Raw genomic sequence first — 16,880 nt, forward strand, 5'->3', positions numbered from 1 at the left:
AAAATTTAAATTTGAATTTGAATTCGAAGTTCAAGTGGGGTGGGAAAATTCAAGATTTGAATTTGAATTCGAATTTCAGGTGGGATGGGAGATTTCAAATTTTGAATTTGAATTTGAAAAGAGATTATCAGCTGTAACTATATTGGGAGTGGAGTGAGAGCGGAAAGGGTGGTTAAGAGGTTGAGTTGCGAAGGGAAACTTGGTTTCATAAAAAAACTATATGTCTAGAGATGTAGGATCGGCTAAGAGTTGGATCATAACATACATACCCCTGTGTGAGTTGCTGTATCCAAGAAAGATACATTGTCTGGAACGATATTGCAGCTTGTTTTTGTTATAAGGCCGTAACCAAGGAAAACATGCACATCCGAAGATTCTGAGAAATAAAAGATCTGGATCTTTGTGATATAATACCTAAAATAGAGATTTATTCCCAAGTATTGGTGTAGGCATTTTGATAATTAAGAAGACGGTCGTTTCAAAGGTGGCTGGCCAAAAAATAAGGGGGACTAAAGCACGAGCCATAAGAGTGAGACATGTTTCTACTATATGTCTGTGCTTTCATTCCGTTCTCCCATTCTGTTTAGAAGTGTGTGGGCATGAATATTGATGAGATGGTATTTCTTTAAAAGAATGATCAAAATATTTATATTCGTTGGCACCATCAGATTGAAAAACTTGAATCTTGAAATTAAAGACATTGGCTGCATAATAATAGAATTGCTTGAATACTGAAATTGCATCAGAACGACGTACAAGTGGAAAAAGCCATGTAAATCTGTTGTAATCATCTAAGAAAGAAATATAATAACTATAACTTTGCTTAGATGGTGACGGAGAGGCCCCCCAAATATCAGAGTGCAATAATTGAAATGGAGATACTACTTTTGATTTATTCAACTTGAAAGCAATTTATGCAATTTTCCCATCTAGCATGGGACACACAAAACTGGTGAAGTAGATGAAGGTTGGTGCATGCCAAAACTGGGAAAGAGAGAGTCCAAAGTTCTCTTCAATGGATGCCCTAATTGGTCATGCCACACTTCTTGAGACACGTGTTCGCTGAGATGAACAAAGGGAGATGCAGATGTTGGATGGAAGCGATAGAGGCCAGCTTCAATTGATCATTGAAGTAGAACAATCCCCATTTTAAGATCCTTCAAAAAGCAAGAACTTGGATGAAATTCCACAGAAACATCATTATCACGTGTAAATTACTCACAAAGAGCAAATATTTAGTAATAGAAGGAGCATGTAGCACTTTAGATGAAGTAAGAATTTTTGAAGGGGTTGATAGAGAGGCACTTCCAATATTTTTTATATGCAAACTTGAGCCATTACCAATGTGAAGTTGATCAGTACCATGGTAAGGCATTGTTGTATCTATGTGGGTTACATTGGACATAATATGATGAGTGGCACCTGAGTTAGGGTACCAAGAAGGATCAAATGAAGCAGTGGGTGCTGCCAAGAAAGCTTATGGAGAAGAATTCAACTTGAAGGCATTGTCACCTGGTGCATAGAAAAAATAACATTGCACTGTTGTATGATTAGTTTTGTTGCAAATCTGACAAGCAACCATAGGGGTAGGGAGGAGAGGTGGAAGATGTTTTGTATGTCGACCATGATTGGAGTAACCTCGAGCTCGTCCTCTACCATACCTGTGAAAGGGGCCACGATTTCGGTTAGTGGGTGGGAGGGGGGGGTTGATTTGATTGATGGATTAATTTCTGATGAAGGCAAGTCAAGTTGTTGTCTTGTTTGATCTTTGAAGATTCCTTGATTCAATAAAAGGCCTATGAAATCATCAAGGGGAAGAGGGTCAAGATGGGAAGTAATTGAGGAGGCAAAGGATTTATATTCATGGCCTAGGCCACGAAGCATTGTGAAGATAATATCAGCATCAAAAACTGAGTGAGCTGCGGCGGCAAAATGATCAACAATAGATTTAATCTTCTAAACATACTCGGCCATAAAAGAGTGGCTTTTGCGAATTTGCAAGAGTTGGTATTTCAATTGCATTATGTGGGCTTGAGATTGGGAGGCATAAGTCCGTTCAAGAGAATTCCAAGCAACGTGGGAAGTGGTGAGACCAACAATTTGAGAAAGAGTACTTTCAGAAAGGGAGGAGATGATCCAAGATAAGATCATCTAGTCTTGCTTGCGCCATTGAGAATATGTAGGGTTAGGAATGGAGGTTGATGTGAGTGATGTGGTGGATGGATTGAGTATGGTTTGAGGAGGAGTTGGATTGGTTCCATCAACATAGCCATAAATGTCATGTGCATGAAGTAAAGGAAGAAATTGCGATTTCCAGAGGAAATAGTTGCTTCGATCAAGCTTTACAAGTAGGAGAAAAATTATGTTGGTAGGTGAAATCAGAGGAGAAGCCATGGTAGTGGTGGAGCTGGTCCTGAGGATCATGTAAACGGCAGTCAGAAGCTGAAAAACTGATACCAAGTCATAATTTTGTTAGTCTAGTTTGAGTCTTAATGAGCCAATTCGATTCTATCCCATAATTGACACCCCTAAGTCTACTTGCTAATCTAAGCCCTTTAGGGTTCTCCCGAACTTCTACCTATAGAATTTCCATCTTCTTTCCCTTTTTCTTTTTTGGATCAAATCCAAAATTCCTATTTGAATTTTTTACAGTCTGTACACTATAATGGGGGTAAAACTTTGGGCATCTCACTTTAGTGGCTTAAATTATAGATTGCTTACTTGCAAAATTATAGGATTTGGACCAAGTTTGACTATTGATACAATTGTCTTACGTACAGTACAGTGTGATCCAAACTTGTTGACCATGCATTGGGTTTTAGTTTCACTCCTCTACAGGGTTTCTTTTATTGCTCTTTATTATTTGCTTTCATTGCTCAGATTGTTTGATTGACTTTCTGAGTCCTTTTTTCATGGAGAAATCCGATTTATGCATTAATACGATGATATTTTTCTTTCTGGTAGAAGTATTAATATAATGATCACTTGTTATCATCTTTCAATTAGAAGCACTTCTTTGCAAGTTTTGATTTCTATACTTCTCTAAGCCTCTTTCAATACTTCAAGGAATTTCTTTGCCCATGGTGAAAAGGCTTACCAATACGCACCACTGGATAGGATGGGTTTCAAACAATAGGACGACCATTTTAGAGCTTCACTTATAAGGAGAGTAATAATAACCCTAAGTGTAACTCTTCTTACCCTAGTGGAAGAAAACTTTCAACCTTTCAAAGACGTTTTGTCAAGCCCACTATATTTGTGGGTTTCTAAATAGCCCATCAAGCATTGCCTTTGTTTTTTACTATATGAGTATTTACCAGCTGTTAGATCGTGACATGTGTCATTTTTTCATATCGAAATATGATGATATCATAACCATTAAAACTCTCAAATACCACATTTCATGATCCAAGAAAGCCATGTTTAAAAGCCATGTTGGAGATACCCGTGTAGTAACAAACAAATTCATTGAGTACAATGTTTGAAGTTCAAATAAATATACACTAGTAAATAAAAAATTACCGAATAAACATGAGCAATGAGAAATTCACCTATACCACTATATGTATCAACTTTAAGCATGTAGCTTCACTCCCAATGTTCTTCATGACAGTAGTATCCACAAAGGAATGGATGCAAGCTTGCCATTTGCTATGATCATCCTACTGGTTGATGAGCCGCTACACTAGAGCTGAGGTAGAAAAAATGCACATCCAAATAGAGGCTTACAACAACAATTTTTATTGATAACTGAATCACTGTATCAACAAATCACTCAACTGTACATTGAACTAGCTAGCTACAACCTACCTTCTCACTCACTCTCACGAGGCAATTTCTCACGAGATCTTGCAGCCGGTCTTCTTTTCTACGTTGTTCACTTCCCCTCCAGTTGAATCGATAAAATACATATGGGTGGGTTCTAGGGGCACTGATGCCAAACAGCAGAGGTTGATCAATTCTGCAAGCAGAGACCAATGATCTCTAATTGGAGTTACCATTAGATGGCACTTCTGCAACACCAGATGGAGGGGTTCGTGGCTGTGGCATGATTATATCAGGCATCTCAAAATCATCTACATGAAGTGTATCCACATCACCCCATTCTAAACCAGCTACATAGGAGTCAAGGTGACCAGTCGAAAGAAAAAGTTGTTGGGGGCAGGGGGGTTGGAACAAAGAAAGAGAAACAGTAAGGGAATGAATAAGAACAAGCTGCAGAAAGGATACGTTCTGTCTTCCATGTGTCTGTCAAGCTGCGGCCTCCACCATCTGATACCAACCAGTAATCTTCATCAATCTGCAAAAGGAAAAGAATAATTGAATTCAAAATGACCAGAGAAAGGAAAAAAGAAGGCAGCTTTTCAACATGACCAGCAGACACAAAAGACCTACATATGGAAGAAAATAATGTCCAACACACTCAAAAGAAAAAATAATTAAGTTTATGATGACCAAAGTAAGGTCTTAAAGCAATGCAGAATTTTAAATGAGTAGGAGAAACAAACAGCAATTTCTGTACATAGATTTATGTTTGTGCTATAATAGATCTTTATGTTCAAGTAGCTCACTGAAAACCCTAGATTTCATCATCCAATCAGAAGAATCAACATATACTTTCAGTACAGTTCCCCCCCCCCCCCCAAAAAAAAAATAAAAATAAAAAAAAAAAAAAAAAAAAAGAAAAGAAAAAGAGAAGGTAATAGATCAGCATAAATTAATAAACCATCAGACTCTAGATCAGTCACGTACATCAACATCTGAGGGTACAATCTTCATGATACCACCTCCAAAGTCTTGAGAGGAATTCGGATCTGAGCACATCATATGCATGTCTTGTCCATGCGGTTCTATCTCTTTCCCTCTGCCCTCAGTAACCATCGTTGCAGCAGTATTCTCTTGGGGAGCTGAAATTGATGCAACCGGGAGACTTGGAGGTGCCTCAACACCATTCAACTCCTCAAACTTCTCTTCAAATTGACTACATAGAAAAGAAAAGAAAGAAAAAAAAATGCACTGAGGAAATCCCTAAAAGATCATCCATGCTATCAACAATCAAATTGGCACATTGTTCAAGACTCTTTTTGTACTAGCAAATAGCAATACTACCTGACAAGGTAAACATCAATAGGACCCATGGTGCTTCTAAGTACAATTCTGTATCTCCTTTGAGGATAATCAACTTCCTGTCAGAAATAAAAATTTGACAATGCATCAAAATAGTAAATGTAGAACTTCCCATCGTTAGTCATTCCTGTAATGTAACTACCTCATCAGGATCAGGGACTTCTAGAGTAGTTCCATGTGGAGCTTTAATTGCTATCAGGGTCTCATTCTGCAAGAAGGGATAGAATAGACATTCAATCTATCTACAAACAGTAAACTTGAATTTTCACCCTCACAGAGGTCTCACAATTTACTTGGAAACTAAAACATTTACTATACTGAAAGTATGTTTCATAAGAAAATGCATCAAAATCACCAACCTGGAAGCAGGGTAGGCTTTTGATGTCGTCTTCAGTTACAAAAAGCCACCTAAAATGTCAGAGGAAGTAGAAATCAGTGACTCTGGAGTTAATTGATGTACCACTGCAAATAACAGAATCTTAGAACAGGCAAGAGGGCACAATAATCTACTCTTGATTGTTGCCGTCCTCACTGAGGTCTCTCAACTTTTCTTGCACTTCCCTGCAGCAAATATCGTATTAGCATCAAGTAGTATAGCAACGTCATACAACTGGGCTAGCAGTTAAATTAATATAGAACCTTGTTCGCTCATCTAATCTCTGCTCCTCCATGGAAAGCTTTTCAACTTCTGCCTGCAGGGGAAAAATCACATAATTAATTCTTTTTACTAAACACCACGAAGTTACAAAACAAATTCTACAATCTGGGGCTGAACCCAACTTCATCACCTCACCAAAATTTGTTGACTGACTATCAATCAAAATAAATCAAGCTATATGCAGGCATGCATAAGTGTTCATGTGGTCGTGTGCATGGTCAGTCATTGGTTTGTGGTTAGGAGATGGAGCATGCTTCGATGTGTTATCACACAATGTTAGAGTTTCGCCTTTTTAAGGTGAATGGCATTTTCATGCTGTTTGAGCTGGGTTTCATACTTGATGAAACAGCATTCCTTAATGTCCTAGGGATGCTGATTCTTAAATGAAAAAATTTTTAAAAACAGTTCAATGGTATGATCACCCAAGCCATCTCTGTATCTGCAAGGAAATGAACCAAAAAGAGCTTCAACATACCTGCAAAGTAGACACATCATCATCAACCTCCCCCGGCCTTGAAACATCAAGTCCCCTATTAAAAACAAAAAGATATTAGTTAAAAACTCATGTGTGTTAATTTCATAGCACCAAAATTAAATAAAGTCACTCAGCCTCAAAAAATGCAAAGGAATTTCAAATTACTTCCAGCGTATTCTGTTCTTTAGCTTTTTCTCTATAAGCCCAATTCCTTCCAAGACATTTGTTATGTCATATATCCTCCTCTTCTGTACCTATAAATTTGAAAGTCCTCCTATCAATGGAATATACTGACATTCTACCACATCCCATCAGAGATTGATTATTGTAATGCTCACTTTCAGAGTTTCAGCAGCTTTGTTTAAATCAAGAATGCCATCTTCTGCGTGCTTTATCAAATCGATGAACTTTTTTGTTAAGAGACCTGATAAGACTCAAAAGCACATCAATTACTTGCTTTGAACAGTGGATGCTCTTAAAAAAAAAATAGTGCAAAAACAGTAGCATTTATCATAATGCTGACGATAAAGGCAAAGAATCAAGAACAGCCACAAGTTATATTACCTAGAGAACTGTCATAACGACAAGTACCAAGTGGAGTGAGCGCATTGCCAGGAGAACCTGAAATTGCACACATGTTGTATCAAATATTCCCTCTTTATTCCCCCTTATTTTTTGTACGCCTTCTTTCACCCAACATATACACAATAATGAACAATCATTTTGGAGAAAATGAACTTTCACAAAGATCCAGTGACGAAAAAAATTGCTGAAACATAATTATGGGGGGGGGGGGGGGGGGGATCTCACCTGCATTTGACATGGGAGTTTGAGGCCCAGCTTTACTTTGTTTTGAGACTTTCGATTTGTTCTGGGTCCTGCCCCCTTTTCCTGATACAGGGGTGTGGATGGGGCTGTTGACCACTTCAGTGAATCCAGGACTGGTAGTCCACTCAGCAGACTCAGCTTCAAAGTCTTCTGTTTCATTATTCCGCTTCACGGGCTGGAAAAGGTGTCATATATACTCCATTGGTATCAGCAAGCCTTAAGTAATCAAATTAATTGTGATAGTAGTTTGGACAGAATTGTTAATAATAAAGTCCATGATAAAATATTTTTCTATGGGATATAATTGTTCCAAATTTTAGCTGTAATCGTTATGGTAAAGACTAACTCTAATCAAAGTACAAAACATTTTAGGCAATGACTAAAAAGGAAAAAGAAAATATAACCCGCAATAATAAAATAAGAAGGCTGGGCAGTGTGCACATGTCAATCAAACAAATGTCTTCCAAATCTAGAAACCAAATACCAAGCAAAGGCTGCATGTACCAAGGTTTTCAGACAAAGAGGCGGAAGTATTTGTACAAATAGAACAAACTAACCCCATACAGCAGAAAATCCTTGGAAGTGGTTCCACAGCAACATAAATTGGAAATTACCAATGACACTACATTTCCATATCCACTAATGTTGATTAATTGAGGTCAGCTACGTACTAAATGTCTTTCCAACCAAATAAATTGACTCAAATTAATGTTGTTCTTGAAAATCACTTTAACCCATGTTAACCCACATGCACACCCATATGCATGGCTATCAAATTCAACTCGTCATATGTTGAGCCAGGAGCCAGCCGTCCTATGGCCCTCAACTCAACTCCAAATGTTGGTAGCTTTTATTTAAGTTTTTATTTTTTATTCTTTTAAGCAAGCCCCATCAAGGAAAACAGAATTTAGGGGAAAAAAGAATGCCTAGATGCGTGAGATCAGATGTTGGAATAATTTACAACAAAACCACATCCAAGATGGTTGGGGGGAGATCCAACAAAGCTCTGCAATTATTCTAGAACAAAAGAAACAAGAGAAGGGAGACAGAAATAAAATGGTTGTGGGATAGAATAGAATATTCGTAGTGGTACAGCCAGGTTATTATATTAATGCATGATAAAGGTTAAATTGTTCAACTGAAACACAATGTGAACCAAACACCTACACTACAACATGACAACAATAGGAAAGCAATCTAAACTACTGTAACATAAGAAAATTCTAATATTACCATATTCCTAATGAAATTAGGTCTAGAGACACCCGACCAAGAACAAAATCGAATAGCCGCTTCAAGCTGGATATATAACCTTCCATACCCAGGTTGGAATAACAACCAAGGAACACAGGGCAAAACAATACCTTTGTGAAAAAATTACCAAACTGGTTGGTAGAGTTGACAAAAGGAGTTGAATAATCCTCTGCATGGGAACATTCTGTACAAATGACAATTGACCTTTTAATGCTTAGTCCTCAAATAAAAAGCTCAACTGCTAGGGATATGAATTGCTGCCCAATATAGGAACTACGGAACCCAATTCTTGTAGGAGAGTTCACACATCAACTTGGCAGCAGTATGAGTCATACCTCTATACTCATTCCCTGCCAACCTAACCCATGAAAACAATTTACCATTAACAAATTTACAATAACCAATGGTCAAGGGATGATCATCAGCAATTCCAGCCCAATCAGCACCAAAATAACCCATAACATCAACATGATAACAATATATGATGCCCTTTATAGGAGCATCGTTAAGATAACTCAGAATGCAAGCAGTAGCATCCAGCAAGCTTGCTAAGGACACTCCGTAAATTGACTGAAGACTGCTCAAATGAGTGGCAGTCAAATGAATAAGTTTCCCAACGAGTTCTCTATATTGAAATTTTGCCTTGTAGTCTTAAACATGATTCACCCTGAGTTTCACATTAGGATATGCATAGATCGTCGACAGGCTTGCAGCATAAAATTCCAGTTTTAGAGAGAAGGTCCTAACATTTTGCCTTTGAAACAAGCTGATACCCTTCTTGTAGTGAGCTTCAATACCAAAATAATCCTGACTCCCTAGTCAATCTGAAAAATACTGATGAATATATCCATTGACTTCTTCAATGCCAGTGATACAGCTCTGGATTGAAAGGGACCAACCACAAGCCAATAAACCAGTATCTTGTATGAATCAACCAAGTTCGAGCAGGTCAGCAAAAAAGGTGGGGTCCACTTAACAGATAGGGCTAGGGTTGATCATGGGGGTTATATCAAGTTGATGTAAGGTAAAATAATATTGGAAACTTTATTATTATTATTATTTTTTTTTTTTGGGGGGGGGGGGGGGGAGGGTCCATAAAGAATTCATCACTAAAAGGTGAGGGGGGGGGGAGGGGAGAGAGTACAAAGAAGAACACAGGGTGTGGGCCTCACAAAGCTACAGAGGCCCTAACAAAATAAGCAAGATACAAGGAATAAAGCAAAAGCCAAAGGCCAAAGAAAACCAAAAAATTAGGATGTTCTATTTTTCTTTGTATTCTTAGGAGGCTAGAAATTGACAAGAAAGTTTTTGTCCAGATGGTGGTGCCCTTTGGTAGTGTGGCTGCTACTTCTACGACTTCAGGAAGGGGGAGAGGTCATTTTCGATTTAGAAGGGCCTCCGTGCTCAATCTCAAGAGCATCCATGGAGGTACTCAAAGTGCTCAAAGACTGGCTATGCTGCCCAAAAGAAGGGTCAGGAGGTGACATACAAATGGGGGATGGCAAACCGATGGTGGGGTGACCCAAACTGAACAAGGAGGGATCGGGAGGAGGACTGACGGATTGGGTTGCAAGAGATTGAGGGGCTGAGAGAGGAGGAGGAGATAAATGGGCTAGGTATAAGAAAAAAGGGGAAGGAAGAGGTAGTTTGGGCCACAGAGGGGAGGGATGAGTCGGCAGACAGACATAGGCCTGGGTGCAAGGAGAAGGGGACAAGTCAGAGGCCCAAGCCCAAAAAGGGAAAAGAATAGGGGGCCCAAGAGGAGGGGGTGCAGTCAAAGGGAATGGCAGAGCCCATAGGGGCAAGAGAGGAAAAAGGGATGAAAGACGAAGAAGGAAGAGAGAGAGATGAGAAGAGGGGATGTTATACAATGCAGAGAAATGAGAAAAGGAAGGATCAGAGGAAGCACGTTGGATTTGGGGCAAAGAAGGAGAGGAGAGAGGTGGGGTTAAGGAACAAACTGAAAGAGGAAAGGGGAAATAGCAGGTAGCAACCTCGAGATAAGGAGTCACAGAAGCAAGGAAAGGGAAAAAGGGGAAGAAAGGGGAAGTGAGAGAGGGACAGAGACAATAGGTTGTAAGCACTAGGAGAGAGAGGAAATTGAATCAGGTAGCTAAATCTGGAGTTACGGAGCATTTCTAGTAGAAATATGATTGAAGGGTATAAGGGTACTTTCAGACAAGCTATTGAGTAGATGGATATGAAATTTGGTTTGAGTCTCCCTTATGGCTAGCAGAAAATTCATCAAAATCTTGACTGGTTTAAATAGTTAGATTTGGCTGGGCAAATTTCTCACAAAAATGACTTTGTATATAACCTCTTAGAGGCAAAGAAGAGAAGAATAGTTGTAGGTGTTTCAAAGCAGCAGCTAACTTGATTTTGAAATTTAAATCAAAATTCAAAATCAAGAACTTGAATGGGATCTTTGAAGAAGTTGAAGAAAAACTTGAATTCGAACTAGAAAACTTGAAAACTTCAAATTGGTTTAAGGATAGCATTGATTGAACCTCCTGGGCTTCATTTTCAAGGAGTTGATTGAACTAGACACCAATCGCACTAATGAACCACTTGGACTTCAAACCAAGGTTTTGAATGGATCAAACACCAACCACCAGCCTTGATTTAACACAACAAAATCTCTCCACAAAAGTAGAGAAGAACAACAAAAACTTCTCATTATCAAATTTTCATGTTCCATATAAACCCTTACAATAACATCTAACGGACTCAAAAATAGCCTCCACCACTACCCATAAGACCGCAGCCCTTTCAGGGGTTCCTTAGGAACTGATTCACTCTGCGTAGATTGATTGAATGCAGAAAGCCTTCCACTAGCAGACGGTTGTGTTTATCACAGGATTTCTCGTTAATTATGTCAACATTTTCACATCTGATATCTTCAGGTGTTGTCACCTTCCCCGATTGACAAAACGTTCTACTATTGACACTTAAAAAAGCAGCTTTCAAGGTCTTGTTGCTTCGGTGAAAGGCCTAACCCAATCCTAAACCTGTTAGGTAACTAAATTGATTAGGTGATCCAGATCCAAATCCAACCCCTAATTAACCCTCAGAGTTGCTGCCCTACCCTTAGATGCCTAGGTGAAGCCCAAGACATTAATACTACTACACCCCGATGGTATGAAGATCCATGTGTACCCATGGACACAACTGAGGCACACAATGTAACAAGCTCAGAGGCTCAGACTAATGCGGATCTTTATTGTAGTGGCTTCATGGTTTGAGATCTCAGCAAGATTGCTCAAGATCTTGCAAGATCTGAGCAATCTTGCCGAGATCTCAGAATTCCCACAACTTGCTTGTGATCTCGCCATATCTCGCCGGAACTCTCAATTTTCGCCTGATTTCTTGTGGATTTCAGCCGAATTTTCACTTGTAACTACTCTTAATACATCTACAACACCAAAGGAAGAATAATCAAGCCCATTTCACGTAGATCTTCAACCAAGGATGACAATGATGTTGTTGGCAACATGGAGTTGCTGCAGATCCATGAGGCCAGAGAATCACATGCAACTACTATGGCAAAGCCCTCAATAGAGGCAAATGCCAGTTCAAGTGACATGTGGCTGGTGGCTACTGTCATACACCTATGTGCCTTGCTTCCTAATCCTATAAGGGAATATGTAGCAGACCGCCTAATGGAGTTGGAGGGTCGACGTGTAGGCACCGGTATACAATGTGCTCGTGCTAGTGGTGTTGCTAGAGCTAATGCTGGAGTTGGGACTAGGGCTTGAATGAATTTTTTATCTCATCCCATTCTTGTTGTATGAATTATGACTTATATAGAACTTCTAATGGCTGTATAATTTTATTATTCTATTCTTGAGAGTCAAAATTGTGATACTCACATTGATGGAATATTTATGATATTTAACTTATTTGATATATTTGATACACTTGCTTTTCATTTATGTCTTAAAGGTTTTGTACTTCATGTTGTATAAACCTGATGTCCCTAATTTTGTAGCATTTGGATTTCAAGCTTAATGTTGACTTAGAATTCATACTTTGGATTGTTTTCTCACAAATCAAAGGTCACCAGTTGTTCAAAAGGCCTAAATCAAGCTAACTACCAAGTTTAAGCCCAACCTAGACCTTAAAAACCTCCAAGATGGGCCCTCGAGTTGGCTGATCAAAATTTCCATATCTTGACCGAGATCTTGCCATCTTAGTCGAGATCTCAGTTTTCTAGCATGGCGAAATTGGTGGCGAGAAAGAATTCTCCAACCATGCTTTAGACACAGTGAAACACCACCAGATTTAATTATCAGAGCATGTTGAGATGAAACTGCTTTTATACTATGATAAATCAAGTTTCTCTCAAACCACACTACCTGTTAACTCAAATTTTAGGTCAAGAAAAAGGTAAGAATGTCACTGATGTAGCCCTAGAGTGAAACGAATCAGCTAGGGGCCACCTTCTTTTTTGCAATATTAAAGATATTCCTAATAGACTACTTTCAAGTAGTTAAGACTCAAGAACTAGTTAGTGACAAATAACAATGAATCTCAGAGGCAGCACAAGTGATAGTATGATGACCATTAAATGCATGAAGTAAACATTGGCACCAATCTTGAGAGGACAATAGGTTAGGACTCGTAAACTATGATCCAATGTTGGGACAGAAACAAAAGAAAAATATACCTTAACACGAAATTCATTCTCATTCCTAAGAGGAATAAAAGGGAGTTATCAAGAACGCAATAGTTATTATGATATCACCTAGGCAGTGAGGTGCTCCAGGATGTTGAAAGCACCTACGAGCGAAGGTGCTGAAACCCAAAAAGATGATCCTACATACTGTGTATGAATGTATCTCCCTCTCCCCTCAAACCACCCAAAAAAAATAATAAATAAATAAAATGGCATTAGACATACTAGCACTTTTTTTTTTGCCCTGAGAATCCACAAATGACACTATATTTGGGTTGGTTTAGCTTCAGTTCATAAGGTTCTGAATAGTAGGATAGAGAGATGAACTTTCAGTCAATTGGTAGAAAGTAATTCGAAATAATACCTTCCTCTTTTAACAGGTCAGTCAGTGTTGAGGCAAAACAAATTAAAAAAAAAAGGTTCTGGGCATGGAGTAATGTAGTCCTAGATTGGCAGAGACCAACTAGGAGGAACTGGTAAGCTTGGGTAGGTCAAATTGGGTTTTTAGGTCAAATTCAAGTGAGTGTAGCAGATTGTATATCAATGACGGTTTCGCGTTTTGTTAATGGTGGATAACTGCTGAAATTAGTATATCACAAGACTAGAGTTCGGTTTCCCGGTTGCAGGAAAGAAGATAAAGAAGTCTACAGTTTTTGATGGTCAGATGATGTTGCGGCTAAGATTGAGTTCCCCACATGGTATGGGGGAGATTCAATCCAAATATGGGATAATTTTGATTGCTAGTTAGCTCTGGGAAGACATTAGGATTTCCCAGCAAAAACCTGAGGTGGAAGTTGTTGGGACTTCAATGGCTGGATGGGACTGCAAAGGAGATTGAGTTCTCCATATGAACATGAAATAATCAGAGTTTGGGGTCTCGTACTTTCGTTGAAGGCTGGCTAGGTCTGATCTCGGTCTTAAAGTTGGAAAAGTGAAAAAGAAAGGGTGATTGATAGGGCTTGTGGTTAGAGCAATAGAAGAAGAATTGGGTTTAGAAATGAATCAAGTTACTATTATTGAAGGTCTTCTGAAAAGCTTCGTAAGTAGTTGAAGATGTTCTTGGGACGAAGATGTTTTTTGGAATGCCAATCCTACATGCATTGCTCAACAGCACCAACGCTCTCAGAAAACAGTATAATATACACAAATCATCTCTAATTGATGGCGACTGAGTATCAGTAAATTACTCTATAAGTCTAAAAATGGAACTAGAACTCAAACTAAAGGGTGTCATTGTCAAATCCTAACTAAGATTACAACTCCAACATGAGACTTGAATAAACCACTTCTATAAAATCTAACTGTTCCTAACTATTAATTCCTTGTACTTAAATTACACCCAATTTCTGGGCTTCTATATTACGCCCATCACATTAATAAACCCAAAAAGAACCTAAGGACAATGGATACCAAACCATGGTCAAATAAAGTCTTCTAATGCCCCCATTGACCCAATTGGACAATATTCACAGCGTTTGGTCTCCGAATTTCTTTTCAAGTGATTTCAATTCTCTAAGATTAATTATTTATTTGTTTAAAGTTAGTCCTACATAAAAGCATTTGAATCAATTACAGATAGTACTCAAGCATTTGATAGGTCTAAGCTTCCCTTAACAGCATCAGTGTTAATCCAATCCACAAGCTGAACCATAGGACTGAATCCCAGCAAAGAAGTAGATTGATGGCTGAAAAACCAAGGCTTAGATCAAGCCCAAGTTCTGGTGGAATGGGGAGTTAGGGCAGAGAAACGGTTCCCCTAACGTTCCAGCACTTCTTTTAGTAAACATATTTATCAACTAATCAAACAAAATAATGAGAAACTGAGACATATTACTAAACAAAAAATAATAATCCCGCACAGTGCAACTATCAGGGCTAATCATTGAAATTAGTGCCCTCCATGCAAATGTCAATGATACCATATCTTTTAGGCTTTAATGCATTTACGAAAACTCCAAGCGTGGTTCAGTCCATCAAAAAGATACATCCAAGTTTCAATCCCATATGTGAAAACTAGATCAAGTCAAACACACGACCACTTCCTTTCAACTAAGTGACCCACAGCCATGGTTAAAGAGGAATTCCAGAACAACAGAATAACACAAGGTACCAGATTTTTACTGTCCCTGGAGTGCATTTTGAGGACAGCAGTGGATCCCCCTTCCCTATCCCAATTTATCAAAACACTGTCCAGAATCTATTCTCTTAAACACTAGAAGTCGTTTGGCAGTTCTTCCCCTTTTTATTTCATTTATGAATTCGAGATTCAGCAACCAGACCCAACTGAGACTCGGAATCACGAGTCATGCGTCCGTAGGTAACCTCAATTCACTGGGCTTTTTTCCTCTTATTTGGCACTGTAGACATCTGTACTACTCAATCAATCCCAACCACTCTCAGCCTCTCATACAAAATTAACGAGCAAATTATGGATCATGAACACTGACCAAAATAATATAAGCCCTGTGGAAACTAAACCATAAAGTAAACCAAAGGATTTCTCTACCAAGCTAACCATTCCATTCAAGCATACTACGGCGAACAGATGCATTGTGAAACTCTCAGAATTTGAACCCATTCTCAGCAGAAGTATAGAAAAACAAAGCCACCAGTTCCAGTATTTACAGACACATATTCTATTCCTTATTAAGGAATATAATAATTTCTGTAAATAGCCATGGAGCTATCATAGTCTGTACTACACTTTATATATAAATATATGATGTACCTGTTTTTAAGAGGTATCAACAAATTTACTCAAATATCCAGAAAAAGCCACGCAGCAACAGACAACCAGAAGCATCCAAAGAAGCAAATCACCGTAAAATTCTCTTCACACAAGAAAACTACAACGAAAGAACTCAAGCAGAAACAAATTCTCTTCACACAATGAAGAAAACCACAACCCAGAAGTGACAGAACCCAAGAAATACGTAACCCAGTAAAACTCACAGTAGTTCTGACAACTATTGCTTCAGGTTCCTCCTCAGGAACCATTTGATTCTCCAAGGGGAAGTGGTGGTAATCATCAGCCGGCACGAATGGCGGCTTCGTGGTTGAGAAGGGAAGATGACGCTTGAAGGATTGTTGTTGCTGTTGGTGGAAGATCTGCCCTGACGGCTGCGCCAAGCGATTTGGAGCTCGGGCGCCAGACATCCAAAATTTGAGTAGTTCCCCGCGAATTTCAATTTGTTGGAACGATTAAAGAAAGAAACCCTCTTTTTCTTCGGTTTCAACGCGATCTGGATCGATACATCTCGATTCCAAAGCTGCTGCAACCTCCGACAATCGAAGCAGATTGAAGATTCCAAGCAAAATTATGCATAAATTGAGCAAATCCGAGAAAAGGAATGCGATCTGGGAGTTCTTGGGACGAAGAGGGAAAAAAACGAAGGTTGAAAAAGCGGGGAGAGCAGAAAACGAGGGAAAGAGGGAATTTTAGTTTTAGATATCTATGGAGGGAACACGATACATAAATTTTATATTATTTATAAATATGAAATAAATAAGAATAAAAATCAATAATAAGGTCCAAGCGAACTCGCGTGTGTGATAAAGCGATAGAAGGATGACACGTGTGGAAATTTTAATTTATTCATTTATATCTATTTTCTGAAAAATAATAATATATGTGAGTTGGTTCGAATCGGCAATTGCCGCCTTTTTGTTGTCATTGTCAACAAAGACTATACATGTCGTGATTCTTTGGCGCGCTTTCTCCACACCCCCAAGCTCCAGCCTCTCTCTTTCCAATCCTCCACCAAACCCTAAACAGTCTATGACGCCATGTGGCAATCTCTAAGTGGTTGTGGTGGAAAAATGGTATATGGAGCAATACACAAGTGGGGCCCAATTTATATTCT

General features: G+C 38.8%; 1 protein-coding gene across 2 annotated transcripts; it reads right to left on the bottom strand.

The window, feature by feature from the left end:
• Positions 1-2,677: 2,677 nt before the first annotated feature.
• LOC149007852 (transcription factor E2FA-like) lies at positions 2,678-16,451 on the bottom strand. 2 transcript variants are annotated; one of them, XR_016175060.1, is made up of 15 exons: positions 15,970-16,451; positions 7,071-7,263; positions 6,825-6,881; positions 6,599-6,684; positions 6,426-6,514; positions 6,261-6,315; positions 5,767-5,819; positions 5,638-5,688; positions 5,487-5,535; positions 5,270-5,335; positions 5,110-5,186; positions 4,753-4,981; positions 4,231-4,300; positions 3,811-4,115; positions 2,678-3,691 (listed from the first exon to the last, which is right to left on the bottom strand). XR_016175060.1 is itself a non-coding variant. In XM_089165642.1 (14 exons), the coding sequence occupies exons 1-14, from the start codon at positions 16,171-16,173 to the stop codon at positions 3,985-3,987; spliced, it is 1,410 nt and encodes a 469-aa protein (XP_089021768.1). In that variant the 5' UTR covers positions 16,174-16,451; the 3' UTR covers positions 3,698-3,984. The 2 variants fall into 2 exon arrangements, 1 of the variants encoding a protein (XP_089021768.1); XM_089165642.1 differs by lacking the exon at positions 2,678-3,691 and having other exon boundaries at positions 3,698-4,115.
• Positions 16,452-16,880: the final 429 nt, after the last annotated feature.

This window comes from Hakea prostrata, chromosome 8 (genome assembly GCF_041222555.1).
Source record: "Hakea prostrata isolate BN-2017 chromosome 8, UWA_Hpros_2, whole genome shotgun sequence".
Lineage (NCBI taxonomy): Eukaryota > Viridiplantae > Streptophyta > Magnoliopsida > Proteales > Proteaceae > Hakea > Hakea prostrata.

Bases quoted from the DNA above. Each gene is read 5' to 3' on its own strand.
- LOC149007852 (XM_089165642.1), bottom strand. From the start codon at position 16,173: ATGTCTGGCGCCCGAGCTCCAAATCGCTTGGCGCAGCCGTCAGGGCAG. The intron at 7,264-15,969 runs GTGAGTTTTACT...CACCTTTTCCAG, and splicing joins CAATAGTTGTCAGAACTACT to CCCGTGAAGCGGAATAATGA. The intron at 6,882-7,070 runs GTGAGATCCCCC...GTGCAATTTCAG, and splicing joins AACTCCCATGTCAAATGCAG to GTTCTCCTGGCAATGCGCTC.